General features: G+C 53.3%; 1 protein-coding gene across 1 annotated transcript in view; it reads right to left on the bottom strand.

The window, feature by feature from the left end:
* The window catches only part of USP48 (ubiquitin specific peptidase 48), a 33,583-nt gene that overhangs the window by 1,875 nt on the left and 17,284 nt on the right, over window positions 1-14,424 (bottom strand). Inside the window, 13 exon segments of the mRNA XM_080631386.1 lie at window positions 497-545; window positions 957-1,082; window positions 1,285-1,440; window positions 1,873-1,977; window positions 4,156-4,262; window positions 4,447-4,577; window positions 5,217-5,327; window positions 5,808-5,869; window positions 7,669-7,791; window positions 7,926-8,050; window positions 11,874-11,945; window positions 13,251-13,381; window positions 13,571-13,685. Coding sequence (XP_080487512.1) covers window positions 497-545; window positions 957-1,082; window positions 1,285-1,440; window positions 1,873-1,977; window positions 4,156-4,262; window positions 4,447-4,577; window positions 5,217-5,327; window positions 5,808-5,869; window positions 7,669-7,791; window positions 7,926-8,050; window positions 11,874-11,945; window positions 13,251-13,381; window positions 13,571-13,685 — 1,413 coding nt within the window.

Here is a 14,424-nt window from a genome sequence, read left to right as displayed (position 1 = left end):
AGCTCTCTCAGCCTGGCTCCAGAGCAGAGCTGCTCCAGCCCTCGCAGCATCTCCATGGCCTCCTCTGGCCTCGCTCCAGCAGCTCCACGTCCCTCTTGTGCTGCTGCCCCAGAGCTGGATCAGGGCTGCAAGGGGGGTCTCCCCAGAGCACAGCAGAGGGGCAGGATCCCCTCCCTGAGCTGCTGCTCCCGCTCTGGGGGTGCAGCCCAGCACACGGGGGGGTTCTGGGCTCAAGCTCTCACTGAAGCTGGGTCATGGGGAGCCTCTCACTGACCAACACCCCCAAGTCCTTCTCCTCAGGGCTACTCTCAATGCAGTCTCAGCCCAGCCTGTGTTTGTGCTTGGGCTTTTCCCAGCCTTGCAAAACAAAGCTTCAGCACCTCCATTCTCAACCCAAACCCAACACAACCCTTGCCCACCAACCCTTCTCCCTGATCACAGTGGTGAGGTGCCTTCCCTGAACCCCAAAGCTTCCACGGTGTCCCCCACCCCTCACCTTGCATAACATCGTCCATCGCCGCGTAATCCGCAATGGGCTCATCAGCCTGGAAAACAAAGTGGAGCAGGGGATTAATGAGGAATCAACCTCATGTGGAAGCTCACAGCCCTGCTCGGGGGAGAGCAGGGACCAGCTCTCTTGCCCCAAAAACCATCTGGGAACAAGAGGGGAGGACTCACTCCCTAATTTAGCCACATTTTGGCCTGGGACACACACAGCTCAGCAGCAAAAGCCACCTAAGAGATGCTCTTTAAACAAACAAGCTAAAGCAAAGAGGCCTTTCCTCCTCTGAGAAGAAGGACCTCATGAAACCAAGCCACCGAGCAGCCATGGGTGGGCACATCTATCCCCCAGCAGTTTCCACACGCACCACAAGATGTTTCCCTTTGGATGTACAAAACCCCAGCTCAATTTGGTGTTATCTGGCTCGATTTGAGCAGCCCCAGGCTCATGTTACCTTTAACAAGATGACGGACTCGGGGATGACTCCCAGGCTGCCCAGTGTCGCCGTGTCGTCGCTCAGCATCTTCCCATCGATGGACAAGTTCTGGTCGAAGGGAGCAACTGAAAATGCATGCATGATCTGTGCCAACACAATGAGACAGGCTCACTGGGTGCTGAGGGAAACACCACGCTGCTGAGCTGCACAAGAACACGTCCACAAGAGCAACACGCGCCTTCCCATGCCCCGCAGGGCTTTATGCTCCTTCCCTCCGTCCCCTCCCGGCCATGCGCTCCTGATGCTGCATTTTCCTCCTCTGTTCCATGGAGGAAAACCACCTTACCTGGATTTTCAGCTCCTTCAGGGTCTGGTTAGCAGAAACGAGCAGCGCTTTCTCCCCTCGGACTTTGCGGTGCCGGGTGCTTCGCCGGATGCCTTGTTTTTGGTAAGGGATGTAGCTCTGGTGCGAGATCTTCTGGCGCTTCGCCCCGCCGTTGGTCTAGGAGCAAAAGGGAAGAGAATTGAAATATCAGGAGCCTAAGTTCGGGATTAGAGGGAAAAGCACAACCTCCCCATGCCCCGGCCTGTGTTTCAGGTGAGTTGGTCATGCGAGGGAAGGCACAGAGTGCTGCAAAGCCCCTTGGAAAGCAAACTGAAGCGTGCAAGGATCAAGAGGAGCGAAGGATTTGCCTTGAAGCCTTGGTTCCTGCTCCTACACTAGTGCAGGGTGGCACCAGCCAAGCACAGGAGTCACCATCAGTACCTGCTCCCTCCGAAACAACTCAGTGGTCTCGTGCCACCCTTGAAACGAGCTTTAGACACTTGGTTTGGCCTGCTCGTGGTTAAGGGAGGAGGAAGGGGCTGTCCCAGCATGCTGACTCGAGGGGATGATGCACAACCCAAGGGACCTGGCGGTGGTTTTGATCTCTACCTGGTTAAAATCTGGGTCTTGCTCCCCCTCTGGCTTGTTTTCCTCCCTTTCCTCTTCAGCTTCTGAGCTGCTCACGTTCAGCTCCGGAGCAGCGTCCTTCATTACCTGAAGTCATAAAAACCATTCTCCGTAACTAACCCAACAGCATCATCCCAAAGCCTGTCACATCCTGGGATGCCAGCTCGGCCCCAGGAGCTGAGACAGAGCAGGAAGAACACGGGAGCTGCTCCACGTGCTCTGCAAAGTCTTCTCCACCCCTCCCCATCTGCATTGAACCACGCGGGGATTCGGAACAAGCTTCTCCATTGAACTGCAGGTGCTTCCTGCTGCTCAGGACCTTCCCTCCTCTCCAGGCAAAGGGAAAGTCTCCAGGGGCCTGGACTGATTTCTTTGCCATTAGCTGGCTGCCTCTCTGGTTCATCTAAGCGTATTATGAAAGCCTTAACACAGAGAAAGGAGTATTATCCATGAATCAGACACTCCTCCAGCCCTGCAGCAGACCCACAGAGGCACTCAGCACCATTATTTATGGGTCTGGAGGTTGTAAGTAAATGAAATCTAAATAATTTACACAAACATATAAATCAAGAGGCTGCTCAGTTCCATGTAGGCCACTCCAGGAGGCATGGATTTGGCAGATGAGAATTCCCATCCAAGCTTTGGCTGGAGCTGGGGATTGCAGGAGCCCTGGGGATGGTGTGCTCTATCCAGGAGCCTGGGAGCTCACTTCTCCATTGATGTATCTACTGTTAATGATGCAAGCCCAGCTCCCAAACATCCAGCAGCAGCCACAGCCTCCCCAGAGCCCTTTGGGTTCCAGCAGTGCTGCCCTGCATTGATTTTACAGGACTGCAGCACGGGCAATGGGATGGAAGCGCTGCCTGGCTCTGCTCTTGCACAACTCTCCTCCCCTCTCTCCAACTCCAGCTGCTCAGCAAAGAAAAGCTGCCTGTTGTTTGCCAGCCCCACGTGTGAGCTCCATCCTGCCCAGCACCAGGGGAAAAAACCAAGCAACCAACCCTCCTCTGCACCAGAGCCAAGATACAGCCTTGGGATGCAGCCCTGAGCCAGGCTGAAAACCCAGAGCTGATGAATCATGGAATCACAGTGGTTTGGGTTAAAGGGACCTTAAAGCTCCTCCAGCTCCAACCCCTGCCACGGGCAGGGACCCCTTCCACTGGAGCAGCTTGCTCCAAGCCCCTGTGTCCAACCTGGCCTTGAACACTGCCAGGGACGGGGCAGCCACAGCTTCTCTGGGCACCCTGGGCCAGCGCCTCAGCACCCTCACAGGGAAGAGCTTCTGCCTAAGAGCTCAGCTCAGTCTCCCCTCTGGCAGGTTCAAGCCATTCCCCTTGGCCTGTCCCTACAGGCCCTTGTCCAAAGCCCCTCTCCAGGTTTGCTGTCGGCCTTCTTAAGGTATTGAAAGGCTCAAGGCTGTGCTGTGTGCTCCACAGCTCAAAACCACGGCAGAAACCATCCAGCCTCCCCCAGCCTGCAGTCCTCCGGTCTCCAGCTCCTCCCTTACACTGCCAGGGACGTAGAGGCAAAAAACCCAACTCAACGCTGTGAAGGTGCAGGAACACCTTTAGCTGAGCTTGCCCACGAGGCCTGATTTCCCCCTTAAAGCACAAACTAAGCCCTAAGGAGGGAGACTTACTGTAACCAGCTTTTGGGTGCATGTAAAGCCAGTTCTAGACCAGATACCGACCCTTAAAGACCCCAGCAAAGCAGACACATGGTCCCCAGCTTCACAAGGGATCCTGAACCCCATCTCCACCTTTGCTGCTACTTCCTCAGCACGGAGGTTAAGACCTCATTTCTATCTAGGAATAAATGTCACTTGAGCAACCAGGAAAGGAAATAACAAATATTGGAGGGGGAGGAGAACAGGTAGAGCCTGGGAAGATCATTATGAAGACAGAAATAGTTACACCAGTGCTTAAAATAACCCAAGCTGGACCCATCCGTGAAGATAACCCGGTAATGCAAAGGAGTTGGTTTGGCAAAAGGAAACCTGGAGGAGGCCAAATTGTCCGAGCAGCTACAGACAGAGCTTTCCCATCTGCTGTTTGTGCCAAAGCGATAGGAGCTGCAGAGCTGGGTGCTTCCTGCCTGCAGAGAGCAGCCCACCACCACCAGTGTCCCCCCCCAGCAGGTCCCAACCCCACGGGGACACAGAGGCCATGGCAGCTGGCTCGCCACCACGTCTGGATCCTTCTCTGGATGCTCAGCACAGCTCCTGTTCAGTGAAGCAGAGCCAGGAGGAGCAAGGAGAGCCCGTACCTTCTTATTATCCACCACTTTATGGATGTAGATGGTTGCCTGGGTGTACTCACGCAAGTCCCGCTGCTGTTGGCACAACAGCCCTTCTCTGCACTCCGGACAGAGCTCTGGGGAGGGACAAAGATAAAATGCATTTCATTGCTTCAGCTCCTTGGAGATCCCAGCCCAATAACTCAGAGCATCCGCCAAGCTCCACGTTTACCACCCATCCCCTTAGATGTGAGCCTTTAGCCCATTGCCCAGAGAGCTGGCACAGAACAGAGCCCAGGGAGCAGCAGAACATGCACTCACGGGGCTCAGAGGTGTAAAGGGCACCCTCGGGGTCTGCCCCGGGCGCTGCTGTCCGGGTGATTTTGATGACGTGATCCACAACAAAGAGTTTTTGAATCCTCTCCCACTCGCTGGGCCATATCAGAGCTATACTGTGCAAAGGAACAAGAACGTGCTTTATGACATGGAAAAGCCAAGCCCTGAGCTCCCCAACAGCCTCCCCTGTTCCTTTTCGTCTTGTTAAGGAACGAAAAGCTCCAAAAATCAATCCCTAACTCCAGCTGCACACGAGGGCCTGAACACCCAAGGTAACAGGGAAACAGCAGCGTGCTATTAGAGACGCTGCTCTGCTCCAGTCACGCCGGGGGGAGGATGGAGGAGGAGAAGGAGAGCAGGGGAAGATCTGCTACTTTTAGTGCTGCATCACTGCAGAAGCAATGCTAAGGGGCATGAACTCCAGCCCAGTGTCCAGCGCTCCAGGGGGCAAGTCCCATGGAAAGCAAAGTGTGAGGAAGCCGGATGCTTCTATGCCCTGGTCAAATCCAGGGGAGCTGATTGTTAGGAACCAGCCAAGCTGAAGGAAGCTTTTTTCCCTTCCTGACCCAGCATGCTCTGACAATCTAGGTGTTGCCTTGCATGAAGGCTAAGGAGGGTCTGAGCAAGCTTATGTGTTAATTTCTTCATGGACAAGCGTTTGCTCCTCGTGTTGCTGCAGCTCAACGCAGCTCCGGGAACGCTCCCCAGGATGACAACACCCTTCAAAGGCACCCACATGAGGAGAAGAAACTCACAGTTTGGAGTCTTCTTTGGTCATGGAAGCGTAGGTGAACATGAGGCCTCCGTGGGGGCAGAGGAGAGCGCTGTTCCCTACCGAGGACACGGGGCTGCAGCGCGTTGGCCTCCTGCGCAGGTAAAGGGAAGCGGTTTGCAAAGCACGGTTCAGGTTATCCCACAAACCCCACAACTCTGCAGGCAGCCAGGAAGGAATCAGAGGTGAGTGTTTACAGGAGGCATTCCAGCTGGGAATATGAAAGCACTACAGATGAGGAAATCAGATGTGCGTGCCTGTGAGTTGCAGAGATTTCCATCTCGAGCAGCAGCCTGTGGAAGCAGGACTGAGCAGTGACCTCTGCCTGGGATCCAGCTCCAGGCAGATGAACAAACTAATCAGGTTCCCATCTAATCCCACCATCTGGTTGAGACACGATAAACAAGGAAATGCAGGTTCCTCACAATGTATTACAACTAATCCAAGATCTGCAGAAAGCAGCTTCCTTGTTCCCACCCAGGGACATGGCAGGTATCCACTCACCGCACCGGGACCCGAAAGCAAACCTCATTGACAGGAATAAAAAGCACCAAAACCCCTCCAGCCAAGTTACCTGACAAATTTCCTCCACTCTTCTACAAAGAACTGCGAAACGATGTACAGCTCATCTGTCTCCTGGAGGGGAAAAGGAGGGGGGAAAAAGGCTCTTTTGTTAATTAATCCCACGACAGAGAGGCGATGACTGCTCAGTGCTTTCTGCAGCGCTCATTCTCCTCCAGCCCTCAGTGCCTTCACCATGACAACTCCATCCAAGCCCGCTGGGAAAGCCAAGCTAAATGATTTGGGATCAAGTACTAAGCACTTACATTACTAATCTGGTGTTTATTGCGGAGTTAGTTTAGCTTTAGATCCAATTACCTCTAATTCACAGCAGGACACAGGCACTTCCCCTGCAGCAGCTCAGACGCCCCAGACTGTTCTCGGGGACTAAAGCAGACACTCCTCTGCACCTCTGGTATGTTTTAATCTCCCTTCTCCACCTCCACATTAAACCACTCTGCTTATTTTCCTCCCCAAACCTCAACTGTTTTGGATCAGGAAAACTCAAAAAGCTTGAGGGAAAGATCCTCAGCTCTTCTCTATCAGGCTCCCTTGGGAAATTCAAAGGGAGTGGAGGATGTAGCCTCACTGCCTGGAGAGACCTTCCTATTCTGCGCCGACCCATGGTGATGGGCTCCAGCTTTCCATCACCTACTCCAGCTCCAAAAGCAGACCCAACCCTTAAACACCACCAGTAGGACCTGGCACATCAGTGCTTCCCATTTAAACCCTTCTGAGGTTCCCCAGTTCTGAAACAAGGATCTGTATTGACCTTAATTCCTGGCTGGAGAAGGCACCTGGGAGCAGCAAACTGACCTGGCACGTCGGAGCCACCGAAGCACCTGCCAAAGCACCTTGGCAGGATCTCTGTGTCAATCATTAATCAGCAAGAGGTCCTGGAGCCAAGGCATAGAGCCAACGGCTTGTGCCATGTCTTTAGAGCTGCCTCAAAGCCCTGGAGAGCTTCAGGCTTGTCCAAGAGGTCTTAGAATCCCAGCCTGGACTGGGTTGGAAGAGACCCTGAAACCCATCCAGTTCCAACCCCTGCCACGGGCAGGGACCCCTTCCACTGGAGCAGCTTGCTCCAAGCCCCTGTGTCCAACCTGGCCTTGAACACTGCCAGGGATGGGGCAGCCACAGCTTCTCTGGGCACCCTGGGCCAGCGCCTCAGCACCCTCACAGGGAAGAGCTTCTGCCTAAGAGCTCAGCTCAGTCTCCCCTCGGGCAGGTTCAAGCCATTCCCCTTGGCCTGTCCCTACAGGCCCTTGTCCCAAGCCCCTCTCCAGGTTTCCTGCAGCCCCTTTAGGCACTGGAGCTGCTCTCAGGTCTCCCCTTCAGGAGCCTTCTCTTCTCCAGGCTGACCCAGCCCAGCTCTCTCAGCCTGGCACCATAGTCAGACTTGCTCTTGCAGGACCATCACTTCTATTTACAGGGCTCCAGGATTTAGGGAAGCTCCCCTGAGCTGTTGGGATGCAGGAGGGTGCTGGAGCTCACGTGAATTCTGCCTGACCAGCAGCACAATGTGGCTTGCACATGAAAGCCGCCTCCACCGGCCCAGCCACACCACTGCAGTCCTTGCAGGGGCGGACGTAACCACAGCAGCAATATTGATGGTGCTTATCTGGCTGAGTGTGGGCCAGCCACAGCTCCGCTGGCACAGGAGAGCAGCTCGTGGAGCTTCAGCAGGGCTCTGCGCCAGCACAGCTGATGGGGAAATCACACCTCGGCACAGCTCACGTGTGAGCTCCGCTGGCACAGGCTCACGGGTACCAGCAGCCTCTCACAGGCAAAAGAGATGCTCTTAGAAGGGATAAAAGCATTTAAAACCCTCCCCCAAGCCCTGCTATGGTGCCCTGGTGCCCTCCTCCCCATACCTGAGGCCAGCTGCCCAGGCAAGGTCTGCATTTATCATGGAACAGGTTCTGGAGAGAAGTCTTCTGCTCGCTGGCCATCATCTTATGCAGAGCTTCGTTCTCCTCTCCTTCACGCTCCAAGATCTGCACGAAACAGTTAATAACAGCAGAGCTTCAGCTCCTCGCTGCTGTCAAATGTGCCATTACCTTCTGGGTCACATCAGAACCAGAAACACGACCGTGTATTTACAGTCAACAAGAGGTTGTTTGGCAAATACCTTGCACTGGGAACAGCACTCTTTGCTATTTGGGAATTCAGGGGCCTTTGGGAAGTATTGCTTGAGTTTCTCCCAGGCTTCCTTGGAAACCACCCTGCGCTCATTCTCGGATATGCATAGGCCACCTGCAGGGACAGAGCCAAGAGAAGGGCTTTGCTCTCCAGCGCTCAGCGATGTGGTGCAGCACTGACCAGATGCAAGAGATTACAGGGTATCAGTGTGGGGGAAGAGATTCACACACCGTGTCAGCAAACCAGAGCACAACCGACACACAAAGTCACCTTCAACTCCTGTAGCGTTTCCCTGTTCAGACAGGAAAATAACCCAATGTGACTTTAATTCATGCAAATGTCCTCTAGATTCCAGAGCTCAGGCACCGAGCAGCTGATCAAACACAGCAGTGTTAGAGAGATGAGGGAAAGCACAGATATGCTGCAGAGGGCACGGGGCTGCTGCGTGCTGGTCCTGGCTGTCCACACCTGCATCTGTATGGGGACTGCACTTCCCAAGCTGCACACTGACCCCATGGCCCATCAAACAAGAGCCAGGTGCTTTCCTCACCCTTGAAAAACCAAGACTACCACTGTATGATCTCAGATGGCTTCATGTGCCCTATCCAAGCGCCTCCGGGTTGGAAAGGATGGATTTACACCCAGCTCTGCTCTAAGGAGTGATGGGTGTGAAGATACAAAGAGGTTTACCAGCTACCTCCAGACCATGCAGGTTATTTATCCTGATGCCCAAGCAGCTCAAAACAACCCACAAATGGTTTATCACAGAATCCCAGACGGGTTTGGACTGAAGGGACCTTAAAGCTCCTCCAGCTCCAACCCCTGCCACGGGCAGGGACCCCTTCCACTGGAGCAGCTTGCTCCAAGCCCCTGTGTCCAACCTGGCCTTGAACACTGCCAGGGATGGGGCAGCCACAGCTTTTCTTGACAAGAGGCATTTGTGCTTGTTGCTTTAGGGACAGCAGGAGCAGAAAGCTCCCACTCACACATCTGGACACCGTGTGTGCATGTGACAACACGTGCTCCGGTAAACAAATAAGGCTTGGGAAGATTGGAAAAGGCAAAAGCTCGAGCATCCAACTTGATGATCTCCAAGGGGAAAGCACAACCGCAGCTCCCTATGGGAGAGCAGCTGGGAAGCTGCAGGGGGAAAGCAGAGGAGCAGTTGCAATGCTGAGATGCAAACAGGATTTGGATGCAGCATGGGAATATTCAGGCCTAAATGTGGGTTTCACCAGCAAGAGGGAAGCAAAACAGCAAAGTCACAGCGCTGAGCAGGGTCCAGCCAGGGGCACAAACACCTCATTATCCGCTTTTCTATAGCCCGAGGAGCTACAGAAAGAAGACGAAGAGAAAAGGCTCCTTCTCCCTCTTTAACATTACAGGCAGCTCCTCAGGCTCCTGGAGCCGGCGGCTTTCCTCCCTCCTGGATTTCTGCCAGCCCTAAAGAGGAGAAAACAGCAACGCTCCGCTCCTGCTTTTCCTTAATGAACAAAGTCAGGCGGGACCGCATCGCCGCAGCGTTGGCCACTTGGTCTTCAGCAAACGTGACCAAATGGCCCAGCTTTACCACACAAGGAGGCAGGAGCAGGCTGCTTCTCAAGGCTGGGGGGAATCCAGCTTGTCCAACTTAGTGCCTGGACCCTGCACGGTTAATGAAAATGGGTTGACTTGCTGCTGAGGGAAAGAGGTGGAGAAATCCGATCTGGATGTGCAGGGAACAAGTGCTTTGCCATCTGGAAGATGATGATCCTGACCAGTGACCCCTCTCCCACCATCCAGGGACACGCTTTGGGCACAGGCATCAAAGGATTCCTCACTTGGTATCTGGAAGGAATTATCCGCTGAGGTTGGGCAGCTACCGGAGAGTGAGGAATTGCGGCAGGGATGCAAAGGGATTTCTGCAGGGAACGCCGGGATGGCACGCCTGGAGCCCAGCCAGACCATGCGGATAAAGCAACGGCTTTCCCAGGCCTACCACCAAGGCATTTCCCCCACAGCCATGGGATGGAGACCACAGACTTGCCGATATGCTCCAGAGGGGAATTTTAGAGGTGGAAAAGCTGTTTTCCATGAGGAGTTGGGGTGAGCTCAACATGATGCAATCTGACCTGCCAGCAGCCCCCTTATTTAATAGCGTTTATTCTGATATGACCCAAAGTCAGAGATCAAGTAGCAATTCACCACCAGACCATGTTCAGAGGCCTCCTGGCCTATTCTTGTCATGTCTGGCTACATTCAAAGTTTCACCACGATGCTGAATGCTTTTATTTAACGGGAGCAGCCTCATGGCAATGGGAGTAACAGCTCTGAACAACAGCAAACACCGTGTCAAAGTGCTCAGCCGCTTTAAACCGAGGCTTTCTCAAGCCATTACTCGACATCCTTGCTCAGCCTCGATGACAGGAGGTGTGTGGCTGATTTATGGCAGGTTTCCTTCTTCCTAGGAACGAGATGGAGCATTCCCAACAAGGAAATTGATGCCTACAAACTGGAGCTTACTGAGAGTTGTGTCTGGGAGCAACTTACAAGCTAGCAAAGGGCCATTTAAACAGCAGGGTAGCCAAGGATGTTGCTAATGAACCCTCACGTAGGAAAACAACCGAGGCTGGGGCAGAGCCTTATGTAAACAGACACCAAGAGCAGCAGGTCGGTAAGTCAATATCCTCAGCACTCCCAGATAACCCCTGTTTCCACAGAGGTTAGGTAAGTGCTCCTGCTTTCATGTAAACCAAGAGGATAAATGGATGCTCTCAGCTCCCACCTTGACCGATTGCACCATGTTTTAGTCCTAAACACTTCCAGAGCTTTCAAGCAGCTGCAGATCTTTGGCGCTGCTCTCGCTCTGTCACGTCATCATGATCTCATGAAGTCCGACAAGGACAAGTGCAAGGTCCTGCCTTAGGGTTGGGGCAATCCCCAAGCACAAACACAGGCTGGGCTGAGACTGCATTGAGAGCAGCCCTGAGGAGAAGGACTTGGGGGTGTTGGTCAATGAGAGGCTCCCCATGACCCAGCTTCAGTGAGCGCTTGAGCCCAGAACCCCCCCGTGTGCTGGGCTGCACCCCCAGAGCGGGAGCAGCAGCTCAGGGAGGGGATCCTGCCCCTCTGCTGTGCTCCCATGAGACCCCCCCTGCAGTCCTGATCCAGCTCTGGGGCAGCAGCACAGGAGGGACGTGGAGCTGCTGGAGCGAGGCCAGAGGAGGCCATGGAGATGCTGCGAGGGCTGGAGCAGCTCTGCTCTGGAGCCAGGCTGAGAGAGCTGGGCTGGGGCAGCCTGGAGAAGAGAAGGCTCCTGAAGGGGAGATCTTAGAGCAGCTCCAGTGCCTAAAGGGGCTGCAGGAAACCTGGAGAGGGGCTTGGGACAAGGGCCTGTAGGGACAGGCCAAGGGGAATGGCTTGAACCTGCCAGAGGGGAGACTGAGATGAGCTCTTAGGCAGAAGCTCTTCCCTGTGAGGGTGCTGAGGCGCTGGCCCAGGGTGCCCAGAGAAGCTGTGGCTGCCCCATCCCTGGCAGTGTTCAAGGCCAGGTTGGACACAGGGGCTTGGAGCAAGCTGCTCCAGTGGAAGGGGTCCCTGCCCGTGGCAGGGGTTGGAGATGGAGGAGCTTTAAGGTCCCTTCAACCCAAACCATTCCATGTATCTCTGGTTCTCTGTCACTTCGTTACTGATAGATCCTCCTTTCCACAGCCCAGCACTTCCCGCAGCATCTCTGCCTTTGTACCCCTTTCCCTGCCTTACCAAATCTGGGCTGCAAGGTGACAGCTGACTTGCAAATAAAGTTTGAGTGTCAAGAAACACCAGGAAAATGAGAATTAAGCACATTTCTGCAGTAACAACTCGTGCTGGCCTCAGAGGGAGCAAAGGCTACAAGGTTAATGCCTTGAGCAGTGGGCAACAACAGAAACATTCAGCTCCATCCCCCGGACAGACTCACCATGTGGGCAAACGATGTCTTCATTAAAATTTAACTCCTCTTCCTCCTCTCTCTTCTCGTCATTGGATTCATCTAATTAAAGGAAACAACAAAAACCCCAACCCATGAAGATTGCATGGTTTCCTCTCTTAAGAAAGGAACAATCATTGGGCAAAGGAGCGCGGTTGCCTTCCAAATTGCGGCAAAACCCTCAACCCAAGGGAATCTTTGAAAGGAAATTTGCTGTTCTCCACTGTCGTGGCCCCCAGGCAGGCGGGATTACAGCCTACAACCCACGTAGGAGTGCTTTGAAGTGCCTGCAGCACAAGCCTGCCCTTTGTGAGACTACAAAGAACACATTTGTTAGGGCTAAAACACCACAGGGGTTCCTTGCTCCCAGGGATCGGAGTTTAACCTAAACACGGGCTAGGTGAGAGCGCAGGGAGCGGAAACCTGCCGGCAAACATCAGTGCTCTCTTTGCCTTTTGGATGCTGATCTAAACCAGATGCTGCCTGTCAAACCAAGGGGGAGCCTGCCAGGGGGTGACAAGCCCCACATTAATGCATAAATGATAGTTAAGAACTGAAGCTCCACAGTAATTCAGTTGGTCCCCGAACTGGAGCATCATAAACATAAGTTGTTAGTAAGGGTCTCTACCGACCTGCCAGACAAGCACGTTGGCTTGTGAGTAATTCAAACGTACTACTCAGAGCTGCAACCTGTTGTGAAACCACCCCTGAGGAATGAGGAGCGGTAACTCAAGCATCCTTTCTGCATTGAGTGCTCCACCAGCACCAGGTACGATCAGAGGGCTGTGGTGCTCTCAGAGCCTTCGAGCCCAAGATCAACGCCATCAGCCCATCATCTCTACCTGCATTCAAGCAAGCTTCTTGCCCTCAGTTCTGAAACTAAAAGCTCAACAAAATATCCAGTTTCCAAAGGTTTAAAGAGCAGAGGGCAAATAAATCCCCATTTATTCTCATAATACTCATGATACGGGTATAGAGGTTTTTTCTCCTAGGCTGTGTTTTCCCTGTGCTGCTTTACACTGTTCATCCATAGACCATCAATAAACATCATCAAGGTAATTTTCTTGCTTCCTTCCCCCCCGGGCTCCCTCATTCAGATAAAAGCAGATGAAAAGATCATGGGTCTGGGGTGGTAATTTTACACAGCTTTGTAAAACTACAAAACTACTTATCCTCTCAGGGTGTGAAGATCACCCAGCACTTTTGAAGCTTATCAAATCAAAAGCTCCTTAAATGAAAGAGCTTTTTATGTGCTTTATTATCCTTTCCTCCCAACTCATACATGGAAAGCCAAACAGCTACAGAAGCACCCAACGTGTCTTTTGTTAGGAGGTATCAGGCAGTGGGTGTCCACAGCAGCAGAGCTACCTTTGCTTTGTGCGTTTCCATTCATTTTCCCATTACTGTGCTCTGTGTCTTCATCTTGCTCATTTAACTGCTCCAGAGCCAGCTGACGCCAGCTCCTCAAGGATGCTTTTCCAACCCAGAACCCGTCATTCCTGCAGAGAGACAACAGTGCTGGCAACGCAAATCACATCTCTAGTGCGAGGTGTCCCTACCCATGGCAGGGGTTGGAACTGCATGATCTTAAGGTCCCTTTCAACCCAAACCATCTGTGATTCTATGATTCTATTTAAGCACTTCTCAACCCCCTTTGACAACAGTTGATAGCATCAGGACTTACGTACCCCTTGACTGTGATCTTCAGCAGGTTGGTCACGGTTTTGTAGTCTTCGTTTAAGCGGTTCTTCAGCCGCAGGATTCGACACCTTTCCACCACGCAGTCCTTGCAAAGTGCTTTCACTGGGGTGACAGGGGAAAGAAACACAAGTTATCACACACAGGGCTGAGCTTCTGGCTGGTTTGAAGGTGCTCAGACACCTAGGTACCAACTATCCTGCCTGAGACCGGAGGTTTCACATGGAAATGAGGAGAGCCCTGGGGTCACTGCCAGATCAGGCCACATTTGCAGCTTAAATGAGCATAAAACACTTCAGAGGTGGGATCTGTTCCGCTGGCTTCACAGCTCCCTGGTACCAACGGTCTGCAATTCCAGCCGCGAGCCAGGGCATGCCAACACACAGCCAGGGGAGCCAAAAGGCAGGCGGAATTAGGCATATTGCAAGAGAAAAACCCCATATTGTGGCACTTTGAGGTTAAATCACCCCTCCGGCAAAGCTACACTGGAGCAACAGGAGTAGAAACCCTACAGCTGGGCATGTGTTTCCCTCTGGGAGCAAGAGGGGCACATCCAGGGAAGAAGGTGGAAAAGGCAGCGCATCCATCCATCCATCCAGCCCTACTCCACAAACAGAGCCGCGGGCGACTTTCCAGTTGACTAATAAATGCTGCCCTGGTTGCTCTCCACAAAGACTGCCTGCGTCACAGCACTTGCTGCTGGTTCTGTTCCTTCCCTATAAGCTCCTCGTAGGAGCTGAGCTAATTTGGTCTCAGCGGGAGTCATGGAGCTCCTTTACAAAAGGAACTAAGCCTGGGGCTCAATTAAGGGATGCCCAAAGACGATCGGAGCTGGGCTGACCCC

Source organism: Psittacula echo, assembly GCF_963264785.1.
Source record: "Psittacula echo genome assembly, chromosome: 17".
Taxonomy (NCBI): Eukaryota; Metazoa; Chordata; class Aves; order Psittaciformes; family Psittacidae; genus Psittacula; species Psittacula echo.
Note: the sequence above shows the minus strand (reverse complement) of the source record. Positions and strands in the feature narration are given on the sequence as shown.